The sequence below is a fragment of the Lemur catta genome, chromosome 9 (genome assembly GCF_020740605.2).
Source record: "Lemur catta isolate mLemCat1 chromosome 9, mLemCat1.pri, whole genome shotgun sequence".
NCBI classification, from domain to species: Eukaryota; Metazoa; Chordata; class Mammalia; order Primates; family Lemuridae; genus Lemur; species Lemur catta.
Window position 1 is genome coordinate 17,910,615 of NC_059136.1, and position 27,890 is coordinate 17,938,504.

At 37.1% G+C, this 27,890-nt stretch overlaps 1 protein-coding gene across 2 annotated transcripts in view; it reads right to left on the minus strand.

Annotated features, from left to right (window-relative positions):
* MTMR10 (myotubularin related protein 10) overlaps positions 1-27,890 on the minus strand; it is a 46,673-nt gene that overhangs the window by 9,020 nt on the left and 9,763 nt on the right. For both annotated transcript variants that reach the window (XM_045561839.1, XM_045561840.1), the window contains 10 exons: positions 23,769-23,905; positions 22,097-22,169; positions 21,470-21,612; positions 15,123-15,213; positions 8,124-8,304; positions 6,313-6,400; positions 6,142-6,230; positions 3,858-3,988; positions 2,638-2,707; positions 1,401-1,471 (listed from right to left, as the gene is read on the minus strand). In XM_045561839.1, coding sequence (XP_045417795.1) covers positions 1,401-1,471; positions 2,638-2,707; positions 3,858-3,988; positions 6,142-6,230; positions 6,313-6,400; positions 8,124-8,304; positions 15,123-15,213; positions 21,470-21,612; positions 22,097-22,169; positions 23,769-23,905 — 1,074 coding nt within the window. The remainder of the gene's footprint in view (positions 1-1,400; positions 1,472-2,637; positions 2,708-3,857; positions 3,989-6,141; positions 6,231-6,312; positions 6,401-8,123; positions 8,305-15,122; positions 15,214-21,469; positions 21,613-22,096; positions 22,170-23,768; positions 23,906-27,890) is intronic.

The window sequence follows — 27,890 nt, forward strand, 5'->3', positions numbered from 1 at the left end:
AAAAGTCAAATGAAGGCTTAGTAGTACTTCTGAGGCCTTTTATGTTATAAATACACGGAGAAATCAGGATTAGTAGGGTTTTCCAGTAAGATGAGAAGCCACCTCTTAAGACAGAAATTATGTGATTATTGGGCTTTGCATCCATTTGTAAATTAAACATATTGTGATTGAATCAATTAAGGATTACTTTATATGGTACATTACTATTCTCTTTTTTTCCCTAAGCGTTTTAAATACTTGTGCCTCATTAAAGTCAGTTAAGTTTGACAGTTGTTAAAAATACTTATGCAAGCTTAGGTAGCATCCTGTATTCATAAACTGTGCAAAGTGAATATACAGTTGTCCCCAGTCATCCCTGAGGGACTGATTCCAGAACCTCCCTTGGATATCAAGATATACGGAGCCTTGAGTCCCTAATATAAAATAGTGTAGCATTTCCATATAACCTAGGCAAATCCTCATGTATACTTTAAATCATCTCTGCATTACTTACAATACCTAATACAATTTAAATGCTATGTAAATAGTTGTACTGTATTATTTTGGGAATAATGACAAAAAAAAAGTCTGTATATGTTCCCTACAGACAAATTTTTTTTTTCCTGCATATTTTCAATTCTTAGTTGATTGAATCCATGATGCAAAAGGTCCACTGTATCATAAAAAGGTTGGTCATGGTATATTAAACTTTATCTGGAAACTCAGAAATTGTATTAGCTGTAAAGTTATTTAATATAATCTTTTGTTTAACTGAAAGATTTTTACACTGCAGTTTACTCATACCAAATATTACACAAAATTCACATTATTGGCTATTCAGTTCAATTTCTTGATATCAAACTATTTCCTTAGAGTCATAATCTAGTGTGAGCCGGAAGGTATTTAAACTAAAACAATTTGCATGAATTAGACAGCAAGATTGGGGGAGGTGGGGATGGGTAAATTCACACCTAACAGGTACAATGCACACTATCTCGGTGATGGACACACTCATAACTTCAACTGAAACTGCACAAAGGCACATTTTTAATATGTAACCAAAATGTTTGTACTCCCGTAATATTCTGAAATTCAAAAAAAAAGAAAGATAGCAAGATTAGATAGAGAGGATGCCTTGCAAAATTAATACTATAAGTATTAATCTAATGAGGGATATGACCTTCCCTTCCCATAAAAGAGGAGAAAGTTAAAAGATAAAAGATAAAAATTGGATTCCTTTCTATTCTTCTATTTGCAGTTTTTCCACCACTGTTTTACTTAAATGACGTGCTAAATCTGTTAAGAGTACTGCAGTAAATAAGAGATAACTAAGATTGATATAATTTACTCGAATGTGGATAAGCAGTTACGGAGGGTGGCTGGCATGGTGGTCACAGTGTTTTTAGGAATTACTTAATTACCTTGTAGGACTACAGAGAGATGTTTGCTTTCTAGCACATACACAAGTTCTGCTGAATGTCTGAGGAACACCCTGAAAAGAGAAAAAAAAAAGTACTGTTAAAACTCAAATTTCTACTACAAATATATTTTAAGGGTACTTGAAATCAAGCAAACCTAATCTTTCACTATTCAGATGTTTCTCAACTAATGCAGGAGGGAAGTCCTGATAAACCCAGTGTAAGCTGAAAATACTGTAAGTTGAAATAAGGCTGATTGAGAGCTGCAGCTCCCTATTGCTGCCCAGCCTCGCAAGCGAGTATCACGTATCACCTTGCTTTCTACTGAATGCACAGTGCCTTCACACCATTGTAAAGTCAAAGAATCACAAGCCAAACCATCCTAAGCTGGGGACCATCTGTACACATTTGTATACTCAATCTTTATGAATTTCTGTGGTATTTATATGGTTCTTCAACAGAATACATCTTATAATTTTTTTTTGAGCCAGGGTCTCACTCTGTCACACAGGCTGGAGTGCAGTGGCGAGATCACAGCTCACTGCAACCTCAAACGCCTGGGCTAAAGCGATCCTCCTGCCTAAGCCTCCTGAGTAGCTGGGACTACAGGTGTGGGCCATTATACTCAGCTAATTTTCCTACTTTTTGTGGAGACCAAGTCTTGCTATGTGGTCCAGGCTGGTCTCGAGCTCCTGGCCTCAAGTAATCCTCCTGCCTCAGCCTCCCAAAGTGCTGGGATTACAGGTATGAGCCACCATGCCCAACCAATTTTATAATTTTTATATCAGGGAAATTAATTAACCCTTTATCAAAGGGGTTGACTTATACAACATTCATGAAATGACAAAAGTACAGAGATTGAAAAGAGGTTAGTGGCGCCAGTGGATGGGATAGGGGTTGGCGGGCAGCATGAGGGAGGCTTGTGGTGACAGAACAGTTCTGTATCTTGACTGTGGTGGTGGTCATGTGAATCCATGTGTGTGATAAAACTGCACAGCTCCATTCGTGCGCACACGCACAAAAGCAAGTATAAACTGGTGAAATCTGAGAAAGAGCTATCAATTGCACCAACACCAGTTTCCTGGTTTTGATGCTGTACTCTAGTTATGTCAGATGTAACCACTGGGGGAAGCTGGGTGACGAATACACGGCTTTCTGTTCTATTTTTGTACCTCCTGTGAGCCTGTAATTGTTTCAAAATAAAAAGTTATAGGAAAAAAAGGAAAGAACTTATACAAACCTTACATATTCTAACCATCGAGTATTTTCCAATGAAGATAACCATTTCTCTTCAGTTTCTTCAAAAGGCTCTGTAATAAATATGGTAATTATACACACATACATTTTTAGGCTTTTTAAGTTTAATTTTATATGATCAATATGAGAGTTAAGAGCTACATCACAGTTATTAGTATTTACAAGTTGGCTTTAAGTGTCATGCATTTTTACAATAATAATACAGTGTTAACATCTAACAAGATGTGTTATAATTTTGTAACAAAGTATCCCCTAGGCCTCTACTTTCTTCTCTCTGGCTCCTTCAGGGAAATCTCAGAGAGTCAAACAACTCTGCCTCTTAAGAGCTAGCAGTTCCTGGCCTTCCCTGCCCAGCCCATGCCTTGATTCTGGCCCTCCCCACCTGCGTGGACACCTGTCCAGGCCCCAGCCCTTGGCTTCCTGACTGTGAGCCTTGCTTGCTCTGCTTCTCCTCCCTTCCCTTGTAGCCAATGCTACCTCTGTGCATGGCTTGCGTGGTCCTGGTGGCTGATCACTACACGAATAAAAGATACCTTCACTGCCCTGCCCAGAGTGCCAATAATCATTCAAGGCACTGTTTTTTTTTCAACACCCTGCCCCTGCCCCACCCCTGCAAAGTTCTCCTCCAGGCAAGTGCCCACTCATTGCTGAAGACCTGCCGCAAGGCTGCCTCTCCTGACTCCCGGGTGATTTAGAGGATCCCTCAAGAAGAAGCCACTTTATGCCAAAGATGCTTTCATGTTACTCATCCCCCAGAGCACACTGAAGCCACCTGATATGAGTTTGCTCAAACAGATACATTAGAACTCTGAAGGTACGGATACAACACAGCTGTCTCATATCCATGTAAAGTCATCTATCTCAAAATATAATTTTGTGTATGAAAGTCTTAATAAGTTTGTCTCTAAGGCAATACAGTGTTCTACTGAGCAAATGGTTTTATAAAAGTATTCTATACCTTTCATGATTTGAAGGAAATTTAATTGGTTCATTTTTTTTCACCTCCAATACAAAAAGTAGTTTAAACTTCATATCCTAGGAAGTTCTGAAATTCTCATACAATATATAATTCATACAAGTATTTCAATAAAACTCCTTAAATATACCTATTTCTAAGTTTTTAAGGAAAATCACTTTTCCTGACATGTCTCATACAATTCCGTATCCCCCTCTTCATTATATATAGAAAAAAAACAAAATTACCATTAACGCATAGTTGCTTCAGTTTTACAAATGCTGCCTGTATTTCCTGAATATTAGGCAAAGTCTTGTCCAAATCTGATTTGTAAACATCACTTCTCTGTGGATGACTTTTAGTAATTGCATTACAAATCCTAATAAAGACAAAATTCTTTAATCACTATTCATTTACTTCTTCAACATATTTATTGAGCAGGGACTATAAGCCAAGGCGCTACTCTAACAGCTAGAGATAGAGAGATGAACAAAACAGGCCAGGCCTTTGTCCTCATGGATTTTGCATTCCTGGTGGTGGTGGGGTAAATAATGAGAAAATCTTGGGCTATGGTGGATGCCATGATGACGCAATCAAGGGACCGCAGACTACTTTAGGTCACACAGTCAAAAAAGCCTCCCCTGTGATGATGATACTGAAGCTGAAACCCAAATGACGAGGAGCAATGCAAAGATCTGGGGGAGCGTGTTCTAGGCAGAGGGGCAGTTGGTACAAAGGCCTGTGGGGGAAAACAAGCTTGGCTGCTGGAGAAACCTAGAGAAGGCTGGTGGGCCTAGATGACATGCCCAAGGGAAAAAGGTGTGGAAAAGAGGTTGGACAACAAAGAGAATCTGTCCTATTTATGAAGAATAGAATAGCCGGGGGGGGGGGGGGGAGGAATTGAAATAATTCTTAGCTTAATAAATTAAATAATTGAAACTGCCACTGGTTATAAGGTTTTGTAACTAACTCTCACCAGTAGTGCTGCAATCTTCCCTTTAATGGCAAAATTCCTAACTGAGCACTTAATCACCATGCATGGTAGCGAAAACAAGGCTTGGAACATGACACAGCAGACAGATAATTTCTAAAGTAATTAAGGTAAAATTAAAATCCACAGAGATTGTGGACTTCTGTGAACTGTAGTCACCTCCTTTTTAGAGAACTGAAAAGTCATTTGAGGGCCACTGACAGTTACTTGCTGCAGCAAGGGTAGCTTTGTAAGTTATAGTACTGTGGAAAAAACCTAAGATCTGGTATCAATAATGGACTGTGATATATAATTCCTGAAGCTCTCTGAGCCTATTTTCTAAGATCTGTTCATTTGTTCCTCATTTATTCAACAAGCATTCAATAAATACCATAAGTGCTTCCTCGGTGCTAAAATATACAACAGTGTGCAAAACAAACATAATTCCTCACCACATGGAGCTTCCAGTCTAGTGAAAAAGGCAGTAATCAAACTATAACACATATATATCATTAAAAACTAAAATAAATGTTATGAAGAAAAATTCGGGAGCTCTAGAAAATAGAGCCATGTAACTGTTCTCGTTATATTAACAATGGCTGGATACTTTCCAGACAGCCCTTGTATACCTGTGAGGCCTGATCTAATTTCTGAGGTGAGGGAAGGCTTATCTTGAGGAAATATATTTGAGTAGAGATACAAAGAATGAGTGAGTACCAAGTGGGTGGCGGTGGACACCCAAGTGGGAGGCTGGGAGACATGGTGGCCATACCTTTGAGTTTGGTTTTGGACATAATGAGTTTAAAGGGCCTTTGAGACCTATGTGGAGGATGTCGAATTAGACTGGAGATATAAACATGCTGGTCACTAAAGTCACAGCCCTGGGGGAACTCCTCAGGAAGGGAATACCAAGCATGAAGAGGACCTGGCCTTAGAGAGACCCTATGTAATGTGTGGAGAGAAGGGGACAGGTGTGCAGAGGCACAGAGCATCAGCAAGAAGGAGGAGCTCAGGAGCAGAGTGGAGAGGAGCAGAGGCCAAGGGCCTAGACCGTGTTAACTGATGGTGCTGCCCGCTGCTGTGAGCACGACTGAGAAAGGCCTCCTACTCTAATGACATGGAGGTTACCGATGGCTTTAGCACCTGATGCCAAACTTGTCTGTGGTGGCTAATTAAAACCACTGTTTTAGCTATTGTGATATTGTAGACCTGAATAAGACACACTGAACTATAAGAAAAGTTTGATTTATCCTGAAGTGTCTCAACTGGAAATCACTCTACTCTGAAAGTATGCGAAAGGAAACGTTATAGCAAGATGTCAGCAATGTAAGATCCTCAAGTGTCTTATAAACCAAAGAATTAAATTATAATTAATATAATTTAAATGTTATAATTTTAATATATTCACACTCTTTTCAAAATGGCAATTCTTGCATAGAATTTATGGTGCTGATTAATAAGACTATGTCTTTTGCTAGCTATTTTCAATTAGTAGGGAACTTACTGTACTTATTTATGTTTAATACAACAGTCTAAAGTGACAATGACCATTTCTTAGTTACCTCTGGTCAATTTTCCTCTGCTGTAGCACGTCTTTGATGAGGGCCATTCGCACAAGAGCACTGCCATTAGAGTGGCTCCAGCACCAGAGCTAGGAGAGAGGCAGAATCCTTACTTAACTGTGTAGAAACAATGGACATCAGCACTCATGAAATCCAACAGAAATCACTTACGGGCATTCTTCTCCCAACAAAAGAATGGGAAAAGATCTTTAGATCTTGGTCTGCTAAAGAACTTGGCACAACAAAGTACTCTGGAAGGCTGTAGGGAAAAAAACAGATGGTACATGTGAGTCCTGTGCTAAAGACTCCTCAGACCCACAGATAATTAAATACATTTATCCCCACTTCATGTGCAGCCCACTCAGTGGCCACACGTGAGCATCATAGGGGCACTGACCATCCTAGACATTTCAGTCTAAACCATTTGTGATGTGGTCAATTCTCAAAAAATTTAAATTTACAGTATGAGAAAAATCCAAAGAAGATTTTGGAAATATTTCCAGAAATATTCTGAAATATTTTCCAGAATGACTACTAATCAAACATGTATGCAATTGCTAAAAAGCATATCCACCTTTGTTCTCTTGACAGACTATGGGTAACGATGCAAACAAAACAAAACAAAGCTCACAAATCTTCCAAAAGGCTTTAGCTTCCTTCTTCTTATCTTCCTCGTCTACCTTTCCCCATCCCTAAAAGGCACAGTCTCTAGGACACTGATCAGACAAGTACTAGCAGGTAAGCTCAATGTACCTTAAGACAGCCTCCTACTCTCATCTTTCTTCCCTTGGCTCGGCAGGCTGTGTCATGTGCTTCTAGCCCACATACCAGAGCGTACTGACCATGAAAGGTAAACAAGTTCAGGGGAAACAGAAGACACAAGCTAAGTGCTCCAAAGCACCTTCCCCAGAACTGTACTCCTAGAAGTTCCTGGTACTGGATCAACCAGTAATAAAAGGGTAGTTTTTTCCTTAAAAAACTGTTTATTTGTATGAACAAATGAGGATTTCCATGATCTTAAAACAAAGCACTTTAGAAAATTCACAATAAATGACATTAAACAAATTTGAAAAATAAATTCCTAGTCGTTTTTGGAGAATTCTAGGGACCCATTCACTATTCAGAAAACTGTTAGGGAGAAAAACTAAATATTTATACTGCTTTTCTTGTATGAACTGTGTTAGAGGGTTGTAAAGAGTTGGTGAGAGAAGTTTGACAGAAAGCAGAAAGATGACACAATGAGAAGATGAACAATCTTCCATGGGCAATGATCTTCGCTCCCAATGAAAAACTATTTTTGGCATCTAAAACTGTGATGTAAAAGGGGAACTTTACACTGGATGGATCAGGCTGACAGCCCCTGAGCCCACTGGCCAGGCAGCATCACAATGAGAGAGAGAAAGTGAGCCAGCCGGAGAGCCACGTGACCCAGGAGGCACAAAGCACCACCCAGTGAAACATTCTTGCCAACAACACTGACCCTGAGTCCAATTAAGCCTCTAGAGCTAACTAAAATTTAGAAAATATGGGAGACAGAGAAACATGTTAAAGGACATGGGGATAAAACCAACAATACAGAACAAAGGACCTGGTTTTGTCAACAAATAAACAGTAAGTAAAAAGAGCTGGGAGGAATCGCTGTAGATTAAAAGGCCTAAGAGACATATTAAGCAAATTCAACGTGAAGGCTTTGTTTGGATCCTGATCTGAACAAACCAATTGTAAAAGATGGTAAGAGGACAAAATGCACATAAACACTGACTAGATTATTGACGAAAGTTAGGAATTATTATCAACTTCTTTCAATGGGTATTAATACTTTATGTTAAAAAGCCTTGATCTTTAAAAGAAAATATTCATTAAAACATTATTAAAAATAAATATTCCATTAACCGTAACTTAAAGTTAACAACAGCAGTTTGATTATACTTCATAGGGAAGTCATTTCCAGCTATATATAACATCACTAAAATTGGCCTTACCAAGTGGATATCATGTAACCCTCGTTAATAGAACAAACTCTCCACCCGGAAGCACCTGTCCTCTTGATTTCTCTGTCCCAATCTGAGTAAGTTTCAAACAGTGGAGTTTTGGGGCTGCCACCACCAGCTCCACTATCTCCTCCTCCTCCATCTCCTGAGGGTATTCCATTAATTTTGTTGGCTGTAGGAGAAAGCAATATTATTGATTTTAACAGTCACACTTCACCCAGCACTACCTCTCCTCCCTCGGTGCCTCCTGTCACACACATACTCTGATGGGGCATCTCCTCCCCACTTCATCTTTCAAGTCTCTCTGAGCACTGTCTTGCCCGGTCCATCTACAAATAACTCACTTAGTCTTGTCTTTATCCAGCTCTTTCCCAGCTCCTTAAATAGCTCCAATTTTTCTGTCCTACTGGCTCTCTTTCCTCTGCCTTCAAACATAAACGGGTCAGTCTTTTTTTTTTTTTTTTTTGAGACAGAGTGTCACTTTGTTGCCCTGGCTAGAGTGAGTGCCGTGGCATCAGCCTAGCTCACAGCAACCTCAAACTCCTGGGCTTAAGCAATCCTTCTGCCTCAGCCTCCCGAGTAGCTGGGAATACAGGCATGCGCCACCATGCCCGGCTAATTTTTTCTATATATTTTTAGTTGTCCAGATAATTTCTTTCTATTTTTAGTAGAGACGGGGTCTCGCTGTTGCTCAGGCTGGTCTCGAACTCCTGACCTCGAGCGATCCACCCGCCTCGGCCTCCCAGAGTGCTGGGATTACAGGCGTGAGCCACCGCGCCCAGCCGGGTCAGTCTTCCTGATTTCAAAAAGACTTTTGTTTGATCTTGTTGGACCACTCTGGCTACTGTGCTACACATTTTTCTTCCTTCCTATTACTGACCACCTCCCCAAATAATGAAGAATGCCTGCTGCCCATGTTTCCTCTCCATTTATTTTCTCCTTAATTTTCAAATGTCTTCCATATCCACCATTCTAACAGAGAGAATTCCTGACCCTCCCTCAGCTCCCTGTCCCAAATTGTGGGGTAAATCCAAGTCATTAGCTTATTTTCTCCATACATTTTGCCTGGAAAAATGAATGCACCCAACAATTATCTCTGTTCTTAAACCCTCCAAATCTTTCACTTTTCTATTACCAACTTTCCACCTATCTGCTCATTAGAAAATTCTTCATTTCCTACATCTACTCAATTTTCTTTTGAAAAGCTCACCAGGTTCCCTGTACTTTGCTAAGAGAGCTGGTGCCACAGAGAGTTCAGCAGGGCAAGCCTAGACTTTAATTTCCTTTATGGAGTCTTCTCTTGAGAGAAGTGCTGCTACCTTCTGGGAGCATGCCCACAGCCTCTGGAGTGCCTGCACAGTGACTAGAAGTTGTTGCAACAGCCAGCCAGATCTACCCTGGCGATCTGGAGTGACAGATGGCACAACCCATCCTGGTCCAATGTCTTCCTGCTGCAGGCTGCAAATGTGGCAAGTCTCCCGGTTCTGCTGTGCTTGAGCCAGGCAGAGCTGACCATGAGACACACTTCGCGGAAGGATGCTTTCACGATGCTAGTCCTTTAACCCAAGCTTTCAATCATGCCCATTTTCCAAATGAATCAAGCAAACCTAAATGGTTTCTCTTGGCCTTATTGATCCCTGACATGACTTACCTGACTTTTATTTCCCATTATTCTCAATTCCCATTCTCCCCTGATGCCATGCAAAACCCTTCATTGTCCCATGAACACACCGTGCCCATTCCTACTGATTACTTATTAACTGCTGGTACAAGACAGGTATTTTCTGAGAATCCACCATGTGCTAAGGCCTGAGAGCAGAAAGATGAGTGAGAGTTTATCTCTATCTTGAAAGTGCTAACAGGACAGTAGGGAGTAAGTACAATCATCACAGTGTATTGAATGAGTGCAACGAAGATGCAGAAGAGGAGGCCCCTAACTCTCAGTGGGGAGGAAGGCCAGGGCAGGAAAGGCTTCATGACTTGACCACATCTGAACAGAGTCCTAAGGAATGAGTCAAAAGTTGCCAGGTGGCTGGTGAGGAGATAGGCATGTTGGGCAGAAAAGAACATAAAAAACATGGTATAATTGTATATCATCATGTAATTAAATACAGCTAGAGCATTAGGGATTCAAGAGGGGGTCGAAGAGTGGCTGGAAATGAGGTGGGGCCTAGACTCTAGATCTATGCTGCTCAAAAGAGTAACCACTAGACACATGTGTCCATTTAAATTTAAGCTGAAATGAAAATGAAATAAAATTAAAAATTCAGTCCCTCAGTTACACTGGCCACATTTCAAGTGCTTAATAGCCACAAATGGCTAGTGGCTGCTCTACTGAATGGCACAGATGAGAGAACAATTCCATCACTGAGCACCACTACTCTAGATTAGGAAGGGTCTTATGTACCACGTTAGGAATTTTGAATCCTTTAAGTGGCATCAGAATTAGCCAGTGAATCTGATGTTAAAAGAGCTCATTAAAAATTAAAATGCCCATTCTAAGCCCATATCCTGGGGCCCATTCCATCTCAGTGCTTTCTCTGGGGTAACACAACTAGACAGTGTGGGGTAAGGGACACCTCGGGAGTTGTGATCTCTCAAGAATGCAAAACCTGCATAAAATCTTCAGGCAATTCCCAATCTAAACAGTGTTCACAGCACCAAAACACAGAAAGCTATTCAGTATCAGAAAATCAAAGTAATTCATCACATGACTGAGTATGACATATGCTATATGATTAAAAAACTAGCAAATTTGGAATAAAAGGGAATTTCCTTAACTTAATAAAGGATATTTATCAAAAACACAGAACAAACAGTACCCTCATTAAAAGCAGGAACAGAAACGATGCCTGCTAATTTTATTAAACATTGAACCAGAGGTCCTAGCCACATAATAAAGACAACCACTACCAAAAAAAGAAGTATAAACAACACACACAAAAAATTTTAAGAGGCATGTAAATAATTTGGTAGCATACCCCTGGCTGACAGTCTAGAAATGAAGACTTTTTGGGTTTTGAGTTGCAGGCTTTAATAAGCTAGGCTAAGAAAGTGCTACTGTTTATGAAATTGTTTCTCTGGTCAAATTTAGTCTCAAGATCTAACTTAGGCAATTTTCTGAATATAAAATAAGAGCATCTATAGAATCCAGTATTGTTTGCTATTTTATAGGTTTCTCTTGTTCAAATCCTGTACATTTCTCAACAACTGGGACTAGGTCTTTTATGTGTTCTGTATCTTCTTCAATGAGAGCTTATTACAGAATGTGTAACAGATACTCAATCTGGCTTTATAGTGTAGAAATTCTAATGCTTTCCCCAAAGTCCCAAGGGCCTGACACCAATGGCTTGCTCTGTAAGTGGATCAACTATGAGGGGTTGCAGCACCAGACTGACAAAGTGGGTCATCTTAGGGAGAGCTGGCTCCCTTGACAGCCACCTGACTGAGGTTTTATGGTATAGCTCCTCAGTCGACTAAAGTGAAACCAGATACTAAATGCTCCTGACTGCGGCTAACTTCCACGATAAAGTTCAGAAGTCTAATCCTAGACTGTTGAGGTTGTTTTAGAGTTTCCATTCAGTTGGCCCCACTGATATTTAGAATGGCCTCAAGCAACAGAAAAGATAATGAAAGTAGTCAATATATAAAAATAAAGCCCATTACTTTGATGATACTGTAGAAATTAGAAGTCATAAAGAATAAAGAAGTTAAAAAGAGAACTGTGATCATTAATAAGTTCAAAAGAGGTGAGCCAACAAAGTGGTTCTTAACCGGGAGATTCTAACTTTCTGGGCCTGTGGTAGAGCCAACATGGCTGGATTTCTAAAGGCTTCTAACATGATTCTGATGTCCGTGGCATATTCAAGAGACAAGTGGATCGATCAAAGTCATTTATAGCTACATTGAAAATCTTGAAAGAATTGACAAGCAACAAACTTTAAAAATTCCTACACTGTTTCAAATGGATTGTGTACCTCGTGTTTTTCAAATAAGTATTTAAAGGAAAATCTAATACCAAGATCTCTGTTCATAAAAAGGATAAAATTAAAAAACAAATGTCACTGAAAACAAACAATTTCTGATGTGAAATTTCCTTACAACTCCACATTACATCACAGCATTTGGAAGCATGCTGTCTGTCATGAAGTAGAGTTGCTGACACTGAGGCTGCAGGTAACTTCATGAAGTTTTCAATGCTTTAGTCCAGAAGCATAATCTGACATCTTATTAATTTTATAACAAAAATGAATCTGTACTTTTTTGACATTATTTGCCCAATAACAATCTGACTGATGAAAACAGAGCCCTCATGGTTTCTTTCCAGTTAAAAGAGAGAAAACAGAATCATTGTTCTTGTTTGAGCCAGTGCCTCTTGTGCTGTTTGTGTATAGCCTGGGGTGCTACACATCTTACTGTAGTTCAGAATCCTCACAGAAGGATTTGGATGACAGCAGAACTTTTCAGAGATGGCTTTTACTCATGTGATGCTGGATATGAATGAAAACCTGAGAATGCCTACGGCCTGCTAAAAGATTCTTTTCCTAGATAATTGCAGGGGAGCTCCTCCAACTTTAGATCTTAGTTGTGGAAACAGCTTTGTCACCTACCTGCCTGCAAAAAGGACTTCTTTAATCCAGCCAATGAATCAAGGTGTCATCCAGAAGTTCAAGAGTGGATTATTGGGCATCTTTCACTCACAAATTAATGAATTCTGACTGCAGTGTATGGAAATTTCAGGCTTCTTTTGATCTTAAGGATGCAGTTTATGCTTCTGTAACAGCATGGAAGGATGTTAAAGGATGTCACCCTACGAGGAATCTTAACAAAACTATGGCCAGTGCTATATTTATGAAGTACTTATCAAAGGAGGAGTCTGAAGGATGTAATATAAAAAAGTATTCTTGAATATTTTAAGTATTAATCATCAAATTTTATCAACAAGTTATATAAGAATAGAGGAAGTAAATGGTATAAATAAAAAAACCTAGTAGTAGAAGACCTAGAGTTGATAAACTATTAAAAATATTATAAACCAGAGATGTCAGCAAAGAATGAATGAAGAAAAATATGAAAAGTAACTTAAGCAGGCAATGGGTTATCAATTTTATAGGAAGTTTATTTTATTTGCTGAGCCCAAGTCATTATATTAGTGCCGAAGTTATGGATCTGTAAACTGGACTGAATAATTTCTATCAGAAACAATGTAGCTGGTTTGTATTATAAACAAACTTAGCAGGAATTGAAGACTCCCTCCTCCAACTTTTATGCCTTTTGAAATATTCATTTCAGTGACTCTCTTGCAATTCTGGGTGAGGATCTTATTGAAGATAACCTAGTGCTGACTGTTGTGTAGCCTGATGATGATCCAAAGGAGTACTTTCCTGATTAACAATGCAGGATCTATAGTACTTTATTAAAAAAATATATATGTAATACTTTATTTTTAGACAATAAGTAAATTTACTTTATATTAAGAAATAAATTTTTAAAAATAACTGTATTCCTCAAGCTTAAGTTATAATTATGTACATTATGATAAGAAAAATTAAGTTACAAATACTGAGGCTAGGCACAGTGGCTCACACCTATAATCCTAGCACTCTGGGAGGCTGAGGTGGATCACTTGAGCTCAGGAGTTCAAGACCAGGCTGAGCAAGAGCCAGACCCCACCTCTGTTAAAAATAGAAAAATTAGCCAGGTGCGGTGGTGCACACCTATAGTCCTAGCTACTCAGGAGGCTGAAGCAGGAGGATCACTTGAACCCAGGACTTTGAGGTTGCAGTGAGCTACAATGACACCACTGCACTCTACCTGGGGCTACAGAGTGAGACTGTCTCAAAAACAAAAAAAAAAAGAAAAAGAAAAATTAAGTTACAAATACTTTTGTTATCCAATTTCTATAAGCATAGTACTTTAAGATAAGAACTACTCTGCAAGGCAGTATTTTCATATATCATCTTTATAGTGTTGATAGATACTTTTTCAAGTAATGAAAGTGTATTTATACTATATGCATCTGAAGTTACTGTGTATTGATACTACATTTTAATGTATTTACAATATAGTACTGCTGTAATATACAGGTTATTTAAATTACTACCATATGTTTTACAGTAACAAAATATAAAAGTCCAGGATGATTAATAATTTGTAAAATCCAGACCATGCTGGGGTGAATGGATTTTTCATTATAAATACACAACGGATTTATTTTCCTTGCTTAAACAGTGAGAGAACACGTGTTTCAGCCAGCTAGTTAGTCGATGTGCAGTCACTAACCCAGAGGGGGCTAAAATGAGACACAGCCTCTTTGTTTTTCTCTATCCTTTTAAGAGATTTTTAAAAATGGTTTATTCAAATTATATTTGCATATAAACAGAAAGTACAGGAATTACATGATCATCTGTAGTTTTCCTTGGTGATGTCATGGCTGTCATAGATATGTAGAAAAAACTATTTTACTTTCACAAAAATTGCCCAGAATATACCTGTCCTTTGGACAAAAGCTCATATTCCTTTCATCAATGTTATTCAGAAAGTCGATTATTTTGAGAATCTTAATGAAGTCCACAAAAAGTTTTAACCACTTTAGCTTTTTCATGAAAATCATACCTTGCCAGAAAAGATTATGCTTTTTAACTAGTTTTTAGTTTTCTGCCAATTTTCTTAAAAGATAAGATTACTCCCTAACTCAAGCTACCAATTAAAAAGGGTAGGGGATATATTCCTCACATAAAATATAAGCCAATGACTGGAGGTAAAACACCTGACATGACTATATGCCTATAGGTTCTTCCTGATTATTTTTCAAGAAATAATCTGACAAATTATTGGTTCTTTTAGTATATAGTGCTTACTTCTCCAATAGGTATGAAGTTAATAATTCTATAATCATCAAAGCTCACATATTTGGAGGCTTCTGATAAACATAAGAGTAAAATTTACACATGTAAAATTAGTCACAATATTTAATATTTTCATATTTACCTGAATTGTGGTATTTTTTCCCAACATATTCAAATGCAAAGAGTAGCTGGAGGTCTGTTGGCTGGGAATAATGAGCTATTGCAAGGCATACCTAGGAAAAATTCTACATTTAGAATTTGATTTTAACACACTTAGTTAAAAATGAAATGTACAACAAGGCCTTGGTCATTGGGAGCATCATCTTGGGGCAGTAATTATAGATACTATTTACATGTTTTTCTGTTGACCTAGAATATAAAAGCTCTCTAAGGCCAGGTATCTCATTTGCTGTTGTGCCCCCAAGACACTGTTTAATCTTTAGTTAGTACATGGCAAGTAAGTATTTGCTGAGCTGAATTTTAACTGGAAAGTACTTTTATTCCAATAAATATACCTGAAAGCTAAAGAAGCATTCTCCAAAAAGGCAGTGACAACAAATCCACTCAAAAAAGAAGAAAAAAAGTTTCATTTTGGGTGGACTATAAAGGCTTGATATAAGGCATGAAATTTTAATGTTTACACCTCATAGATTAAAAATATAAACTTAATAGACAAGCCATAATCACAAACTCAAAAATGCATGGGTGGCTCAAAGAGGTACATCAAAAAACTGTGTTTAAGTTAAATGATTTCAGACTATGTCCTGTAGTGGAAAAAGTGTGGGCTTTCAAATCAAACAGATCAGGGCTTGATCCTAGCCCTATCAAGTACTTGCTACATAACTTGTGTGAAGTCAATTCCTCTCTCCCAGCCTCAGTTTGCTCATCTGTAAAATGAAGGTAACATTAATACCTAGCCTGTGGTAAAGATTAACAATCCTAATGCATGCTTGGCCTTCGGAGGAGTTCCATATGTGGAAATATGGCTGTTATTCTCAATTACTGTTGAATGGAGTAAAGGATGGTGCTCTTTGCTTACAAACCCTATACCAGAGAATAAAACACTCTTCAAATGAGCAAAGAAGAAAGAAGAAATTTAAGACATATGCAAGGAGAGAATAGCAGAAGATCTTATTTAAAAAGATTAGATGTCATTTAGAAGGTAAAGCATTAAGTCAGAATGATATACTTTTGAAAGTGAGCAAGCAAGAAAAGTTTAGCTGTTAGTTCACGTCAAATTAGTGATGTTTGGAATGGGCTGATGCAAATTCCATTAACTAGTAAGTATGTGTCAGGTTGTTGCTTAAACAATATTTTAAAAGTCTTTTATATAATAAATGTTTCCTGTCTTATTCTGTTAAAATATACAACCAAGCGGACAGAATTTATCACTAGTTTTGACCAAAAAAAAAAAAAACAAAAAAAAGAGCTTCCTGAAACTTATGTAATATCTCAATTTCTCAATGCCTATAGGAGAGCTTTCTATGATGGTCCCACTTACAAAATTTCAGAACAGGTTATCTATATTCCCATTCCTAATCTATTCAACAGTCTTCCTTAAAGCACTTCTAGCATCACAACTACTGAAATCTGTATCTTGGAAAACTCCTCAGCACTTCCTATTCCTTTGGTCACCATATATAGTTTATAAGCTCTATTGTACTATTCTCTAGAAATTTTTCATTTGTCCATTTCATTACACTGCCACAGCCACATCCCTAAGCTATAGTCACCTCTGTGGGCTTCTCTACAGTTTAGAAATCCACAACGCTTAGGAATTCTCTTCTAAAGATGCAATTTTGACGAATAACTTGGCTCTCTTGATAATCTGCTGTGGTTCCCAGATACTTGCTTAATAAATGAAATCTCTTCATTCTTAAATTTTCAAAAACCTGACTCTCCTCACCAGATATCCCTGAGCTTCCCAATATTCCCTCAGCAATCTCTGGTCAGAGAAAAATATGTTTGCACACATTCTGTCTGACTTAGCCCCAGCCATCTCCTCTGCCACACTCTTTGCTTGGGAAATCCTTCTATTCCTCTTAGCCAACCATGCTTTCCTGGAAATTGTCCTGTCTGTTCCACAGTACTGTCTTCATAAATCTTCCTAGACAGAATCAATTTCAGAGTATTAATTCCAGAAACTCTACTGTTCTCTCCAAATAATGACAGTTCCAATATAAAATGTCTCTTTAGTTACTTGTGCTGATATAGCTATACTTTCAAGGTATTCTCATAATAGTTATGATGTGGATGAAAAGTAGGACATAGGTAGTTCTTTCTTATACTTCTACCATTAAGGTCGATTCATTATGGGCAGATGCCACGTTTCTCATTCATTCAACAAATATTTACTGAGCACCTACAATGTCCTAAGCCCTGGGGATGCAGTGAACAAAACAGACACCAATCCCTGCCCTCATTAAGCTTACATTCTAGTGAAGAAGACAGACACTAAAGATAAACAAAAATACAGTAAGTTACATAATTATAAGTGCTAAAGGAGAAAACAATAGAGCAGGGAAGGGGAATATGAAGTGTTATACTGAGAGAAGAGGGAAGCAGGCTAAAAATTTAGAGAAGGAGACCAAGAAAGACTTCTCTGCGCAGACTTTAGTAAAGATCTGAAGATTTTTCCATTTTGTAGCATCACTTCAGTAGCTTTTTGAAGGTGTTTTGTGTCCAATAGTGGCTACACTAAAATACTAGTTGACAAAATTAGCTACTAACATATTAAGGAAAATACTCAAAGCCAGTAATACTAGTATATCACATTCTCTAAGACAATTAGAAAGTAGTCACAGTTTATACAAAATAAATTCACAGATCATTGGTTACAGAATATTTTTTTGTGGCCACAAAGCAAAAAAGAAACAAGGCCTATCTGCAAGTCAAAAGGCACCACAGACTATTTTTTAAAAGCCCCTTAAAAATAGCACAATATCACATTAGGTTAGGAAACAAATGAGTATGTCTATTAGTATTTACATTAAGGTTAGGAAACAAATGAGTATGTCTAATAGCGTCTACATTCAAAGAAGTCTATAAAAAATACTATGAAACTGAAAGTCAATTTAGTTACTTCCACAATGGTTGATTTTTTGGGTGAGGAAGCACAGCTTAAACTAAATTTATTGTTTCACAGTAATGTAATTACAACTGTGTATAACTTATTTTTGTATAAACTAAGTAGTGGTATCTTTGGGTACATACACAAAGACACACAGAAACTTATATACCTGGATTACACTCATGCCACTGAGAAAAGAAAGCCAGGTGCCCTGTTCTTTGCACTTTTTCATACACACTATTTAAAAGCCTAAGTCCAAATTCCTACCTTCTATCCTTAGTTTTTGAAAGACTTAAAAAAAGGTCTCAAAAAAATACTCATTTTCATGTTAAATTATTCTGATTTTGCAATTACTCTCTAAGCATAAAAAATTCTTTGGAAACTATATCTTTAAAAATTACCTTTGAAATAGTTCATTTGTCCTGGCTGTCAAAGGAAATAAAGAAAATATTGGTATTAAAGACATTAAATTATGGTAAATATTTTATTGGAGAAAAAAAGTAAAGTACTTTTGAAGCAATTTTTGGACCAAGGCTGATATTCTTCTCTGGACAGAAGCCAGAAGTACCACAGTAGATAGTTTCTTCTTTAAGATCAGCTGGGGGAGTAGCACTAGAGAAGCTCAAATCCAGGAGACAGTTAAACCTCATCATGTCCTATCGCATCTGCAAACAAAACTGGTTTCCTAAATTTCTGTAGTCTGAAAGCCACCAAGGAGTAAGTATAAGATTCGAGGCAAAAATGACAGTTCAGAAAAAGGCCAATTTGTTCTTTAGGTGAAGTGAATTCACTTCTAGAAAGTATGCCTAAACAAGTGGTTCACCAACTAATTTGAAAATAAAGTGATAAATCATTAAAAACAACCTTTTTCTTTTCTTTTTTTTATCCCTCAGTTTTGAGCAAAGGTTCTTCAAAAAAAAAAAAAGAGGTGGCTCAAAGTTGCTATCAGGTTAGATGTCCAATTCTGTATCATCAAATTCCTAGACCTTTCCCAAGTATCATTATTTTCCTGTGACAGCCCAAGGATAATGAGGATGAATGTTAATGGATACAGGCACACAAATTAATCTAATTTTGTCATAATACTATTGAGATAACACCAACTAGACAAATCAGAAGATTTCAGAGCAACATTTAACAAAATGTGAACAATTTAGTATTTGGAGATTTCATTTTTCAAACAAAAATATAAATGCCTCAGGTATTTTAAAACTAATCAATGGTTTACCCACCAGAGAACTCCAAACACGCATCTGGTCATTTTAAAACAATTTAGAAAATCAAAGCATTTTCCAGAGAAAATTTAGCATTCAAAGCTTCCAGGAGGTAAAAATGAGCCATAAATTCCCAACTGCTACCTGATTTTAGATGAAAACTATCACTTGAAATAAAAGGGTATGCCAGAATTTTTGTTTTTAACTCATGAAGTCATTATGCTTTGGCAGCCACATGACTTAACCTCTGCGTTTGAAACATGTGAATCAAGGGAAAAATTCTCCCCCATGACTATACAAAAGACAAAGAGTATTTCTTTTGAGCCTGAGGTAACACGTTTTTTTATATTTTAACACTGGGGAGAGGAACTTTGTCAGAAACTTGGTCTTGGAAAAGGGCATAACATGGACTAGCTTGTTTTACGTGGACAGTTCAATGAGGCCCTCTTCATCACTCACCACTAGCACAACAAACAAAGGATACCCTGAATTTGCAGAGCATTATGTTTTGTTAATTTGGCAACTAATCATTTGTGTGGAAACATCTTTTGTGCTGCTACTTTGTACTGCTACTTAATTTTCATTTGTTCAGGCTTTATCTTCTCAACTAGACTTCAGCTCTTCAGGGCAAGAAACTGCATCTTATCCTTATTTCTATCTTGCAAAATTTAGCACACTGCCTCATGCATCAAAAATTACCAATAAGTATAATAGATGGCTCAAGAACTAGACCAAATAATTATGTTTCTACATTTAAAATGGTGTCATCTAGAAGATACTGTAAGAGAGTGGGAGAGAATTAAACTTTCAGAAAGAATATCAGGCCAACTGTATAAATTTCTGCCTTAAAAATATGCTGTCCTAACTCAGTCTCACAAGTTCTGTGGCGTCCCTATTCTTTAGATGCTATACATATTGAAGTTACAGTTTTCACAAGCAGGTTCTTGATGCTTTGATTAAATTACAAGTGTATATTTAAGCTCAGAAAAGTGACTTGGTTCAAAATATTTTATGTACAGTCAATTCTAAGGTCTCTAAGAATAGGCATCTCAAATTGGTAAAATGCCAAAATCACAAACAGCAGAATCGAACAGGTGAAAGGGGCCTAAAGAGTTATCTAGTTGAATTTTCAATAATGCAAAATGCCAGGAGATGGCTGTAGAGACTCTGTTTGAAAACTTTCACCCATAGTCCATCGTCATTCTACTCTGCTTGACAGTCATTCATTTTCAAGGATTCATTCCATGCTTTCTTTCCCGTAGGAGAATCTGTTGGTTACAGGTCTAAAAACAAATCTTCCACCTCCTTATCAAAATATATGAAGACAGCTGCCTGATCTTTCTGACAGCCTCATTTTGATATCCACAGAAAGTTTATGGCAATCAGTCTACTGACCATGGAAAACAAATGCACCCACTGCTTGGTGGTGCAAAGGCTGCCTCAGTTCTGAGAGAAAGCAACTTCCTATTTCACTAAGACACAGTTGCTCAATTCCCAATATACAGGAACAGGCTTTTTTCTGGAAATTCTATTCCTCTGCATTTGTTACAACATAGACTGGAACTGAGGGGCATTAGGTCTACAAGTTTCACACCTCTGGTAAAGCGAAACATGAAATCAAAGAAGTGGAGATTTTTGCCCTTGAATCTTACTCTATGAATAGGTGAACATTCCCTGGAAGGTAGGGAAAAATAAAGCAATCAAAATTACTAGCTTTGAGTTGCCCCTGCCAAGTAAATTCATAAGATTTTTTTAAACCACTAATAATTACTAGGCCCCTCATAACTATACATTTACCTAAACTTTATGAAACCTAAGTTTAGCTTTCAATTTATTGGTAAAGTTCTATAGTTCTGAATTAAAAGCCTTACCAAACCTTAATTGCAGTACATCACCAACTTTTCAACCTTTTTAACCAAGAAAGAAACCAACAGACAATGGTCTTAATGTAAAATATACGTTAATTTCCACATGAGAGTCTTTAACATTTTAGGAGCTTTATATAGAATACTTTAAAACAGCCATAAACTAATCCAAGAAAATCATTCTATTAATATTCTTGGCTTTGACTTTACTTAAGGAGATATCTAATGATAATGTCCCCTAAAAAAAATCTGAGCAACTGAAAATGAAAACTTCCATACAGAACTGAAATCAGCAAATATAGTGCAGAACCCAGAACTTGATAAAACTTAATAGTATTACCTTTTTGGCACTTTCAGGACCTGACTCATCAAAGCGAAATCTGACAATTCTGAAATCTTTGCAATAAATAATTAACTCTGTTGGATTAAACTTCAGTTTCTGGTTGGGGCCTAGGACTTTCTGCTTCCTCTTGTGGTCATTAACTAAAAAAGAAAAAAGTAAAAGAAAAACAAGTATAAAAATTCTTTCCTCTTACTCACCCTGTAGTACAAATTGTAATGAAAATAATAGGAAGGTCACCCATTACTTGAGCACTTCTTCTCTGGAATCTTTCATATTTGTCTATAATTCCTAGAACTTGAGGGACTGATTTTAACTTTGCTTCAAAAGATATTTTAAATGATTCTTTGCATAAAATCACCACCATCTAGATACATTTAATAATTAAAATTTTAATTAAAAAGAGGACAAAAGCTTCGAAACCATAAAAAGCTATATATTCTGCATCTCTGTTTTAAAATAATTTCTTGACTTATCTCTCTTTCAGTAATGTTCCTGGGACTCAAAAAAATGGTAAAAGTAAACCTACAGCAATAAAACTATAACCTAAGTGTTTGAGAAGTATGGCTTTTAAAGCAATACTTCCAGAATGGAATCAACTTTTAGAAAGTACAGAATGCTACATACCTGTGACAATTTGCTCAATACACGTTAAAGGGACATCATGTTCACCAAGAAGAAGGTTTCTATAATGGAATTTCTGAAATAAAAAATTATGTTCACATTAATTCTTTTCCCAATAACTTGACAATGGTACAAGTCTTACTTTTAAGTGTAATGAGAAACTGTGATTACTATTTCTAAAAAGTCAAAAAGCTTTTGTCTGTGTAGCTAGGACCACTCTAAGGATACAGTATCTTAGAACACACTTTAGTGGTAAAGCAAGGGTAGAGAGAAAGAAATATATGTTGTGTTCATGTTCCCTCTACCTTTCTCCCCATGCTTTTTTTTTGACAGATGGAAATTAGGTTAAAATGTACATAATCCCATAATATCCAAAATATGGAATATTATCAATCACCTCATATGTAAACATTTACATGTCTAGATCTGGATAAGCTGGCTACAAAATAAAGAAAAACGGGCTCCTAGGCCATCAGATTTTAATGGGTAAAATCATGCTTGATTTTTACAATGGAGATTTCAGAGTGGAAAATAACTATCTTTTTAGAGCAGAAAACCTACTAGAAATAAAAATCTTTAGAGAAAGGTTTTGGCAAACCATAGATCATTTTTTTCACTTGTTAACAAACACTTTATGCCCATTTTCAAACTAAGGAACTAGTTGACACTATCAGTCTGCTGTCACTAGGGCATTGGTTTATTTTTCCTATTGGCAGTACTGGATTTAAAATATGTCAGGTATTTGCTTCTCATTTACAGTGAAGTCTGGGGCCAGGGATCATAATAAAGCTAAAAATAAAGGGAAAAACCCAAGCCTAAATCCAAATAAACTAGTGTCCCTACATATTAAGTATCTGTCAATGCCTTAAAGTTAGTCTAAATATACCTAGAGAAAATTGCATACAGAAGAGTAAATACTATGGTAAATTAACGAATGACTATATGAAATATACCTTGTTAGACCCTTCAATAAAAAGTTTACAGTTCATTTGTAAATATTTCATTAAAGAACAATTACTGTTATAAATAAAGATCCACAGGGCAGGTGTATGTAACACTTTATAAATCAAAATAGAAGATAGCTGAGAGAAAAGTCCAGGATTTTTAAGTTAATCAAATGAATGCCTAAACTTTTAAAAACCAAAATAATGCAGAACTATTGCCTTCCAGTAAGAACATAAAATAGCAAGAAGGCTATCAGAAAATTTTTATCAATATTTTTCTTCATTCTTCCTAGAACTACAATTTGGCTTTTTGGGAAAAGAACTAATTAGTGTAAAAAAACCATGAAATCAGAAAAATGTGTAGCAATAATAAGATTTACTAAATAATAAAGTTTTTCTCTTTATGACTAGTGAAAAAAGGATATCTTTATTTTTATAAGCAGGTTAAAAGATCTGAATGAGAGGGAATAACTTCCTTATTGAAAAATATATATACCCAGTGATCACAGAGGATAAATGAAGCAAAGTGACTTAAAATCATCTCACTAATTATATTCCTCAAGCAAGTCCCAATATTCTTCTTAAACTTTATTTTTAATTTTAATATAATTCATTTCCAACATTATATTAACCACTTATTAATAATTTTATCATCATTTTTCCATATGTGGTTTATGTAACAATAAGTTAAAAGCCTTGATACAATGAAACAGTGTACAAATAAAACACACCTGTAATGGCATTGGGTCCTCTGTAATAAAGGAGATTTTGAAGTTAGTGCATATCAGCTTTCCCCACAAATCGTACTGGCTTGTGTCTGTTGCAATGCATTTTCTCACAAAATTGACTTCATTTACGACAATTTCTCCTTATTAAAAAAAGAGAAAAAATATCATTGTGTGAGCTACAACTATGCCATAAAATGTCAAAAATCACTGTATGACCTAGAAGGCATATTTCATGATGACGATGATGAAGATACTAAGAAGGAACATTCACTGATTGTTCACAAGTTGCCAGGCACTGGACACACTTTACGTCCTCACAATAGGAACAGTAACAAGGTGTTTTCCATTTGTAGGGTATAAAAGCTGAAGCAAAAAGAGCTTAGGGGTCTGAGCTGGCTGAACTAGAAAGGCTGGCCAGCACCACTCTCATTATTTACTTGTTGAAAGACCTTCTGGAGAGGAAGTAAACTACACCCTCTCCCCTTCAGAGTATTACTTGATGGAATATTTGTTTTATTAACAAGTGACTTCATCTCTCAAACCAATGTCTTTGATTCCTTTTGTAAGAGATGCGAAACAGAGTTTAGCTTTATCTATTTTAAAATATATTCCATGAAGCTAAATCAAGTTTCCCTGTGCACTCAAATTATAACTTAGAGGGCAATAAATCTTTAAAATATAGTTTGAATTAAAAGGAAAGATCAAATAAATAAATATAAGGAGCTAATACAAGCCAGGTGCAGTGGCTCAAGCTTGTTATCCTAGCACTTTGGCAGGTTGAGCTGGGAGGACTGCTTGAGGTGAGGAGTTCAAGACCAGCCCGGGCAACATTGCAAGACCTGTCTCTATAAAAAATAGAAAAATTAGCTGGGTGTGGTGGTGTGTGCCTGTAGTCCTAGCCACTCGGGAGGCTGAGGCAGGAGGATCACTTGAACCCAGGAGTTTGAGGTTGCAGTGAGCTCAGATGACACCACTGTACTCTAGCCTGGACAAAAGAGATCCTGTCTCAAAAACAAGGAAAGGGAAAAAAAAAAGAAACCAGCAAAAAAGTTATAATGTGCTTTTGAAAGAATAGTTTTCTATAATTTATTTAAAGCTTGGTCATCCTTAAGCCTTAATTTTTAAGATCTAAAAGTTAACTAGACCCAGAAACATTTTTAAGCCATCAGTTTCTGGGATAAATGGCAGAAAAGTTAGGGTACTGATCTACTTTGCCTATTTTTATCATTGTAAAAAATTTTAGCAGTGACAGCATCTCTTTGTTGATAATCCTCGAACACTTACCAATTCATGAAGGATGAAATTACAGCCTCAAACAATCCTCTCTTTAACAAAAATATAATAAATTGAGTTGCAATAACAACTGTTATTCAAAGTTCTTAAAAATGCACAACGCTAGTTTCAGGAACAGTCCCTTCACATTTATTAGAGGATTTAATTAAAATCTGCTCATGTCAAATTCTCAGCACAAATCACTTGAATTAATTTGCATTCTGAAGACGAGGCTCCTTCAAACGCCCTAGAAGCCCTGCATGCCTAGCCAGCCACCACTGTCTTTCTCGCCTTCACTGCTCTGCCCAGTGCTGCCTGTGAATCCCTCATGTGGACCATGCTGCTCGCATGCTTCCATCTATGCAGTCTGTGAACAGGTTCCCATTACTGGGAATATTTTTTCCTTCTCCCTTAGCCCAACCACTGTCTCAGGAATGTCTCTTTTTTTTTAATTTTAAATCTTCCTGCCTAGATTAAATCTCCCTATCATAGCATTATATATTAATACTTATAATTCTGGCACTTACCACAGCTATGATTTCTTTTATTCATTCATTCATTTAATTCATGCCTTACTCTCAGGATTATATGCTCCAAAGGGTAGAAGATGGACAATTTTTAGTAATACTAAATGCTGAAACTTTAGAGCCTAGAACAATGCCTAGCACACAGTGAGGGCTGAATGCATGCATGAATAAAATCACTTCACAACACATGGTTCACCAGACAACCACCACCAGAAGCTGTTCTAGATAGAAGGAAAACCAGTAATTCAATATGGCCAAGTAGCCAAGCCAGTTGGAAGATAAGGGTTGTTCAGGTAAATTTATATAAAGTTTAAAAAAAGTCACAGAACTGCTACCCACTGATTGCCTATACATGCACAAAGAGCTGTTAAAATCTACCAATGGAAGTTCCTCAACATTTGTTCTGTCTGATTCTTCCAACAACCTGTAAGTTAGGGAAGGCAGATGTTTTCCTTAATACACAGATAAAGGACTTAGACCCCAAGAGGTTAAATCACTTTCCTAAGATCTTAAAAATAGTAAGAAGGAAACTTGGAACTTACAACCAAGTGTTCTGACTTCAAATCCAATAGTTGTTTCCTATATTTACATAAAATTAAATGTTCTGGAATCTAAAATTGCATTAAAGATTCAAAATACTGGTCTTACTAGATGCTAATAAGAAAAAAAATTTAAATGACAAAAATATACATGAAAAATCATTGAATAATTCAAATACATAAAATTTAAATCTTCTAGAGCTCTGGTCCCCAACCTCCGGACCAAGGACTAATATTGGTCTGTGGCCTGTTAGGAACCAGGCTGCATAGCAGGAGGCGAGTAGATGAGTGAGTGAGCAAAGCTTCATCTGTATTTACAGCCGCTCTCCATGGCTCACATCACTGCCTCCCCCTGCCCCATCCATGGAAAAATTGTCTTCCATGAAACTGGTGCTTGGTGCCAAAAAGGTTGGGGACTGCTGTCTAGAGCTCTTTGAACAGGAAGCTTACTCACACCCATATCAGAATTTGGGCTACTGAATACTCCACCCTCTCTCCCCTCCAGTAAATCTTAGCTACCAATTATAAAACTTAACTAAACTAACCACTGCCCGTGGAGATAGAGGACATACTCCTGTAACACTGACCTCCTCACACCAAAACTACTGGCTCACATAGTATAACCTTCATCACCACATACCGTGCCACCTTTCTTACCTAACCAACTCATTCAAAAATAGACCTTTCAAACGATGCTACAAAAATTCATTCAGCTCTAACACTTATGACCCATATGTATTTCTTATTATGTTATTATACTCAAGCCTTCTTCTCTAGAAACCTGATTCTTTTACTGATGCATAAATGTAAAACGTCAAGCCTGTGAATGCAGAGAGAATGAGACAAAGAAAAGGAGGAGAATGCATTTAATAGGTCCAGGGGATGGTAAACCATGGCCCATGGGCCAAATACAAAACTCTGTTTTTGTAAATAAAATTTTAGTAAAACACAGCCATGCTCAATTGTTTGTGTACTATCTATGGCTGCTTTCAGAGGACAAATGCAGAGCTCTGTACTTGAGACCTTATGGCCCACAAAACCTAAAATATTTACCATTTGGTACTTTATAGAAAAGGTTTGTTGATCCCTGTGTTAGAGATGTTTACTTAAGTGACAACTCTTAAAATCATGTGAAACAGGGCTTAGAAGATGCAATTAGGCACTTCCTGTCTAAAAGGTGAGAAGTGAAGCACCTTTCAAACTGAAGTGCTTTGAAACTGCAATGTCGGAGCCATCTCAGGGAGCTTTGGAGGACCACTCAGAGGAGTGATGAGGACAAACTTCCTGCTGGAATGTGTCTACTAGAGTCAAGTCAAAAGAGTCCGTTCTCACCAATGAGCTACAGCACTCAGCAGAAAGTAAATATGGAAACCAGAGCAAACTGCTGTACCACCCATACTCCATCATCAAAAGCAAAAGCACAAATCTGTGAACGAACCTTGTGAGGCTAGATTAGAGTCTGAGATAGTAGTATGAAGTCATGTTTGCCTTCTATCTACAGAGAAAGATATAGCTACAAAGAGATGTATATACAAATGGGTTTGTATACATGTGTGTATTTTCTAGCTCTGCCCCCCAAAAGGCCTAAAAGCAGTGACATTCCAGCAACAATATGTTCACTCACACCCAGATCTAGGTTTTTAAATACCATTCTCCAATAAAAGGAACCAAGATTCCCTAGAGCAATGGCTAATTCGAAGGCTGGGGCAAGGGAAACAGGATAAGTAGGGAGCCTCTGGTACTGCCAGAATGCCAGAAAATAAGGAAGTGGAAATAGACGGGGAGAG